The following is a 7,403-nucleotide window of genomic DNA, read 5'->3' as shown; positions in this document are numbered from 1 at the left end:
TCAAGGTATACCCTGTGATTACTACTGGAATGTGAAATGTAAAATATGATTAATATTTGTATATAGTGTGAATTTGTGAGCCCTTAAGGGACCTTAAGTAGACGAGGGTAGAAATAGCCTAGGTTACTCTATACTTTTGAGATGTATTTTATTATCTCAATAAACTTACTTGAAATTGAACTTGTATTTTAGTGCTACACTCCTGTGGTAAAGTGCTTGTACCTCCTAATAATCATCTCTATCATTTCATTATCACACATCCAAACAATTTGATGTGGTACACTACTGATGTCTTTATTTCTATAGTTATCAAGAAGTTGACACTCTAATACATAGTGATCTAAAGTGTGGGCGTGCGGAATGCTACATAATTTACCCTCCTATCTTTTTTCCGTATTGCCAGAAATATTTGTATCCTGCTCTTAATCTCACGTAAATTGACTCCTTCCAAATAGACTTTCCTCTACCATAATTGAAGGACGAATTTGAGTTTATTATTGCGTTATGCTTAAGTGTGTTACTGCTGTCCACCTACCGTTCTCTTAACTTTTTCTTCATCCACTTGGATCATCTTGTCTTTATTTGTTTCAAAGTTTTTGACATACAACATCGATAAAGTTTTTTTTTTCCTTGGCTCTCTTCGCTATCTCACTAACTGCCTCATTCAACAATATTCCCACGTAAATCTTAGGGACTCAGAAGCCCAAGGTGTGGATGGAATCCAATGCAAAGTCACAAAGGAACTGGCAGAAGAACTATGCGTACCGCTGAAATTATTTATCACAAAATCTCTCGGGTAACTTCAGACTGGGGATTGCTTCGAGGGAAGTTTAGACACATGTATATGAATGATTCATCATAACACAAACATCGTTAGGCCTAGATATATCTTCCCTTATCAGATTATTTGTTCTTTCCCATCAGTTGATAGTGGAAAAGATTGTGACATCATATCCCTTAACTTTATCAAGGTCTTTGGTAGAGGAAAGGATGGTGAAGTACTGGATTTCAGCATAGCGTTTGATACCGTACCTTACGCAAAACTGATTAGAAAGATATAGAGGTTCGCGGTACTTGGGGAAGCTATTAAGTCTGGTTGTGAAACCGTTCAGATGGAATGCCCTATATAGGGTCTGTCTTTGTATATATATATATATATATATATATATATATATATATATATATATATATATATATATATATATATATATATATATATATATATATATATATATATATATAATGTATATATATATATATATAAACGATCAGATACAAAATAGAGTTACGGGCTTTTCATGCCCGTGCCACCTCTTGGGTGGCTTAATCTTCATCAATCAATCATCAGAACTGAGCAGTAATATTTGCAAACTTTCAGAGAATACGAAAATTGGGCGGGAAATAAATTATGAATAAGCCTTTGGATGTGGAAATTCTTAGGGATAGGTTATGTGGAATTAAGAGGCTAATCTAATTATCTGCACTGAAACTTCTAAGAATTTGGAACAATTATATTACCCAATATAATTGCTGCAGCTCAAAATCGCTTGAAGGCGATCTAGATAAACTTTTGAAATGGATGAAAGCTTGGCAGATGCAGATGAATCCTGAAAAATGCAAGGTTTTATGTCTAAATAATGAAGATAGAGTTAGAAGATAACAGCTGGAAAGTGTTGACATTTCGAAGTCTGAATGCGACGAAATTCTGGGGGTCATGGCCAGAATTTAAAGACAAAAAATCAATGCATAATTGTTTTAATAACGCTAATAGGATACTGGGATGTATTTCTAGAAGCATTAGTAATAAAATATTTAAATACTCTTAAATGAATTTGGGTGGATATAAAAAGAGTTGCCGCGTATGGATTAATAGGCTTTCTTCAGTTTCTTAATTCTAATGTTCTTATATACTTAAAGATGAAAGTTCCTTACTAACCAGTTTTATTCGGAATCAACATTGGTATCAAATTATTTGCTGGGCATTATTTTTTCTGAATTTTATGACAGTTTCAGATTCATTTGGTGGAACCCTTCCACGTAAAATGGAACGACCGTTGTCCACCAGCTAATGGGTACATAAGAACATAAGAGTTAAGGAAACTGTAGGAGGCCTATTGGCCCATACGAGGCAGCTCCCATTATATACACTCAAACTCATTCATATATATGTCTAGCCTGCGCTGGAAACAATCACGTGATCCAACATCTATTATAATACCCAGTAAATAGGGTTCTAATTATTGGCGACGCTCGAGTGTGCAAAGCCAGTGTTCGAAACTTTTACAAACTTTCTGAACGCACGTCAGATGCCGCCAGTGTGTAAGGCATTATAGACCTATAATGGCTTGCATATTAATAAAATAAATGTTATATAAATTATTGCATATACGTCTATATGTATTTATAAACATTAGCTGATAATGGCTCAGGAGGGACCGGAGTGTCATAAATACGATAGTCTCAGTTTATCCTACATTACAGAGAACACTTAATTCGTGTGCTTGATCTAGATAATTTTAAATTACTTGTGGTGTAATGAATATGTAATTTCCTTCCAAATGAAATTGACATTGACACACGTAATGTTTTCTTTAACCGTCAGTGATGAGTGGTGATGCGCTCGTCATCAAGGAGGAACCAGGTGAGGTGAACAACCATCGAGACACTAGAGCCTGGGTCAGACGGCGGCGTGCCCACTCTATAAGAGCCCAGTCGACCGTCAAGACTGCTGTGTTCCAGTCCACATCTGGATCAGAAGATACACTACACATCAGGACTCTCCTAGCCCTTCCATTCTCCAGTTGCGCAGTGTATGGTAATCCGGGCTACATGACTGATGCAGTAAGCCTTGGGGACGTACCCCTTGTTAAGTCCATGGAGGTGGTGGCGTCCATGGGGACCGTGGCAGTGACTGTAGCAGCGGTGGCAGCCATAACACTCCTTCTCCTCGCTGGTATTATCTACTGTTGCTGCAAAAGTCTTCGGGTAAGATATTGTTGGTTTTGTGTAAATTATTGGTTGAACTGGCCCTCCCTTGTCAGGTGAAATTGGTTCACAACGCCCTCGAGTGCTGTACCGTTGTTAGCGTCATGTAGGGACTCTCCCTCCACTTTTTCTGTGGTTTATTCCGCTATTGTACTATTAGACCAGTTCGTTATAATACAGAACTTTCTATCCATTCCGTCCTTAATGTCGCTGGGTAAACTATAAATACCCCGTAGAGCTTGGTTTGTAATGTATCGTTCAAGCTATGGCCACTCCCAAAGGCGCAGTCGTAAATTATTCCTGTAGTTAATCAAACTTTCTCAAATTAAAATTCTTGTGCATTTGATGGCTTGTATAGTTAAACGTAGTTAAAGCGTTTAACTATAGTCCGTGGTTTAAAAACGGTCCGTTGGCTGTTTTTATACCACCCCATCCTCTATCATGTATAAAATGCAGACTTTCAGAGATTATAATATCGGTATTTTAATTACTCGTCAGACGCAAGTCTATTACGGTATTTATTCTCTACTATATTGTGTAGCGGGGGTTTATGCTTAGTCTGGTTTAGCGTTTTGAGGCGGTCGTATTCCGTAGGTGAAGGTATAGACATCCTTCAGATGTAGGAAGTGATAAAGTATAGACATTACAGCCGACCGTGGTCACTCGTGGCCAGTGTTTAGAGAATAGGCGGGTATTGAAAGTGTTACTTTGCTTTTTGACGTTGTAACTTGTGTAACCACGTAGTGTTTAATGGTCAGTGAGCATGGCGTTCCCTTCAAACTGCACGAGAACCCGAACTTATTAGTAATATAATGTACCATCTTTAATAAAAAAAAAGTATAATAGTGTACTTAGGGCTGGGATATGCAAGGTATTAGTTATTTTGACAATTACTTGTATTTGTAGTACGTGAATTAATAATTAAGTTCGAATACAAGCGATCATGTTAAAATGTCAGTGCGTGAAGTTTTGAATTTAAATTATGTAAATATACAAATGTAAGAGTAGTGACGCTCTCGCCTCGTTCAATAGTGTTCACATTACACCAAACAATCGACATTAATTATAATTAACATTATTTTAAATTTATTCTTTTCCATGGGTGATATACTAAACTTGCTTATAACGAGAAATAGATTAATACATAGGCTGCAAATACTGTACATGCAAACCAACCGATACTTATGCGTTCAGTGAAAATTGTCAACAAAATATTTAAATTTTCATTGCCCCATCTAGGTTGTGTTCATGGAAAAATTTACTTATTTTCAGACTTCTGTTTCGTATTCCTAATATTTGTAATAAAGGCACATGTGTAATCAGAATAATTTAATTTTTTCTTAGTGGAAATCTAGATTTGAACTTGTTCGTGTAGCGATAATGCTTCCAAACCAATACCGTAGTGCAGTCTTTAATCTTCAGAGGCACACAATTTTTACTTCTGTGCATTCCTAGGGAAGAGTTCACCTAAACTACTAATTGAATTTGTAGTATTCAGATAAATGGTATTCCCTGAGGTTATTAACCAATCCCCCTGGTGTAATGTGTTAACTGGAAATTCGTCAACCCGTCCTCGGTCTATTCATTTCATCCAGCGGTCGACCCCAACACGCATTCATAAAATTTAACATGCTGTTCATTCAACATTGGAATTTTTTCAAATATAAACATTGGTATAGATTAGTATATTGTGCATATCTGGGCATTGGTTAGGCGTTTAAGCTGGCGATTATTTGTAATTAGTACGTGGGTGAAGCAGTTACAGCGTTATAGTTCTAACAAAATTAGTCGGTGAAGCACTTGTTCCGGAAGTGTTCGAACGAAATCAGTAGTCGTGTGTAAACCGGTTTTTCATTCATAAACAGGGTTTGGCGGGTGTTGGAATCACTTTTGGGTCTTTGGAGGACGGGCTGTAGACTTGGTCCACTTGTTAGTAGCTAACTCTACGTGCTTCGTTCACTTTCAGCTTGTATTGTAAACACTGTCCAAACCAACGTAAACCTAGCATATTTAACTCTACCCTCATTTTGGGTTTAGTTAATGTTTATTGTAGCTTGAAAGATTGTCAGCTAATTAGAATTAGATCATTAAAACTGGTAAGTATTTTTCTTGGCCTGGAAAATGTTGGTTAACTTTGCCACACCATACAAGGCTGTTCCTTGGCCTTGACACTCATTTCATCTCACTGCGGTCTTTTTTGTTTAGAGTAATTTGTAGTGTGGTATGATCGATGCATTTAATTTATAAATTTTATAATTCTTCCTTGGCCAGGGAGGCGATACTAGTTGTGCAGATGGAAGCTTGTTTTTTGAACGTCGGGAGAGGTACCCGTTGTTGCAAAACAGATCTGCCAAGGACCATAACGGGGATGCCCACACTAAAACCCTGGGCTCCAGCGGTATGAGCAGAAAGTGGGACTTTAACAAAAGGCGTCGCTTAGACAGCGACAACATTCCCAGCAATTGGGACGTGACAAAGATGTACGGCCCCAGTAAGTACCCACCACCACCCATTCCTCTTCCAGCCACCAACACTTCTCTTATGGCTACATCAGTCACCGCCACTGCTGTTGCCGCTTCCGCCGTCGCCAACACCACCACCACTGTCGCCACCATCACTGCCGCTGCCACCACCGTCGACTCTACCTCAGTCGCTGCCGTCACACCTGTAGACTTGTTCTCTTTCAGACCCCGTCCCGCCCCAATTATCTATGACTCGTGCGATTCGTCCTATGGAACAATTAAGCTTCCACGGGATTCGTATATTACGCAGAGTACAAGCACACCCTCATCTCCGGACGCCCCATTCGTGTACATCCCACCCCTCCCCGATGATATCAAGAAGTTGACAATGTCGTTCCCTAAGAAGTTGCACAAGGCCGATGGCAGACGACCCTTATCTGCTCCCCCAGTTGTTACGCGTCAGCTGGAAGAATCTCCGAAAAAGACTCTTGGGAACGTTGCCAGCCCTGTCCAGCGTTGGTTCTTCCTCATGAAAAAGTCTGCGGCGGTTAACGCTAATGTTGACAGTGTAGACTCTGAACGAAGGAAGTCTTCAGCGGCCGACTTGGGCACCAATGATGTAGACCTGAAGCCCGTATCTTCGCCCCAGACAGTGGCAAGTTGTGGTATAGAAGACATGAAGGCTAGGCTTGATAAACTTAACAGACAAATGGTGAACGCCTCGAAGCCACAAAAACGGAAGTACATCTACCCAGACCCCAATGACCTCAGAAATCACATTACCCGTTAACTAACTTATTGTGATCTTGTATATAGACGATGCATTGGGAATGAATTTTAAGTTTGATGGGGAATAATCCTCTGATTCTAGAGTTAGCTGGGTTTATTCATTGCTTTAGTTTTGCCATTGACTTTAGCCTGCCAAAAATTCTCAATGCGTCGTGCTTTTACAACTTTCCCATAGAGACTAAGGCTTGTCTGCACGAATATTTTAAGCATGGTATCCATACCATCGACTTTATTTTCCATTACAGGAATGTTTTAAAAATTTTAATTGCTACCTCGGTTTTTTAAATAACTTATTTTTCTTTGAACGAGGATATAAATGGTATGCATTCAAAATCATGAAAGGCTCCAACCAAGGAAATTTGAGAATTATGCTCCTAACTTATTAAAGTAATTTAAAAATGTAATAGTTGGGTAATAAGAGTGAACCAGCCCGAATGCATATAGATTGCACGGGTGGGTTTTGATTTTATAAGTTGTAGCGATTTGGTGAGACCTGCACCTCTTAAATTCGTTAAATTAATGAAACATGAAATCTGCGATTTAGCAATACTTTAAGCAAACATGTTCATATTAGTTTCATTTCTTAGAGATCGCAATAATATTGAAATTAAAGTTGCTTTAGAAGCTTTCATTTAGGCTAGAGCAGGAAATGAATAATATTTAATAGAATGATTCCCAGGGATGACTTAAGATTAAGTTAAATTTGACTCGCCAATAAAGCAAGTCGTCCCTTATCGCCTGCTAGCTCATAACTGGTCCCCGTGTTGTTGACTGTCAGGTACGGTCAGCTTCCTCGGTTAATTTTTTTAAAATTAGTATAGTTTGCTTTCATTGTCTGGTATCCAAAGAGCTTGGATTATCTGTTGCACTGTTACAAATTAATTTACCAATGTATGTATTTGTATACGTAATAAAGATGTTTAGGCAATTTGTGAGTTTTGTTTAAAACCAACTTTCTAAGCCCCCTTTTGAATCTCTGGTACCTTGAACTTTTAGAACTCTCCGCATAGATAGATCCGTTGCCTTCCGCCTCCGGAGCAAGTTAAAGTTCAAGTTCAAGTATATTTATAGAGACCAGAAAAAAATACATCTCAAAGGGATAGAGTAACTTCGGCTATTTCTAACCCCCCCCCCCCCCCACTACTTCCGGAGCCATCCCTGCGTCTC

General features: G+C 38.7%; 1 protein-coding gene across 1 annotated transcript; it reads left to right on the top strand.

Moving 5' to 3' along the window:
* The first annotated feature begins 2,589 nt into the window (after positions 1-2,589).
* Positions 2,590-7,164, top strand: LOC123772410 (uncharacterized). Its single transcript, XM_045765531.2, has 2 exons — positions 2,590-2,985; positions 5,257-7,164. Exons 1-2 carry the CDS (start codon positions 2,605-2,607, stop codon positions 6,235-6,237), a joined length of 1,362 nt encoding a protein of 453 aa, XP_045621487.2. The 5' UTR covers positions 2,590-2,604; the 3' UTR covers positions 6,238-7,164.
* Positions 7,165-7,403: the final 239 nt, after the last annotated feature.

Source organism: Procambarus clarkii, chromosome 17 (genome assembly GCF_040958095.1).
Source record: "Procambarus clarkii isolate CNS0578487 chromosome 17, FALCON_Pclarkii_2.0, whole genome shotgun sequence".
NCBI classification, from domain to species: domain Eukaryota; kingdom Metazoa; phylum Arthropoda; class Malacostraca; order Decapoda; family Cambaridae; genus Procambarus; species Procambarus clarkii.
This window is presented reverse-complemented; position numbering and strand designations above follow the sequence as displayed.

Coding starts and splice junctions, on each gene's coding strand:
- LOC123772410 (XM_045765531.2), top strand. CDS start 2,605: ATGAGTGGTGATGCGCTCGTCATCAAGGAGGAACCAGGTGAGGTGAAC. Junction 2,986..5,256: donor GTTGCTGCAAAAGTCTTCGG/GTAAGATATTGT, acceptor TTCCTTGGCCAG/GGAGGCGATACTAGTTGTGC.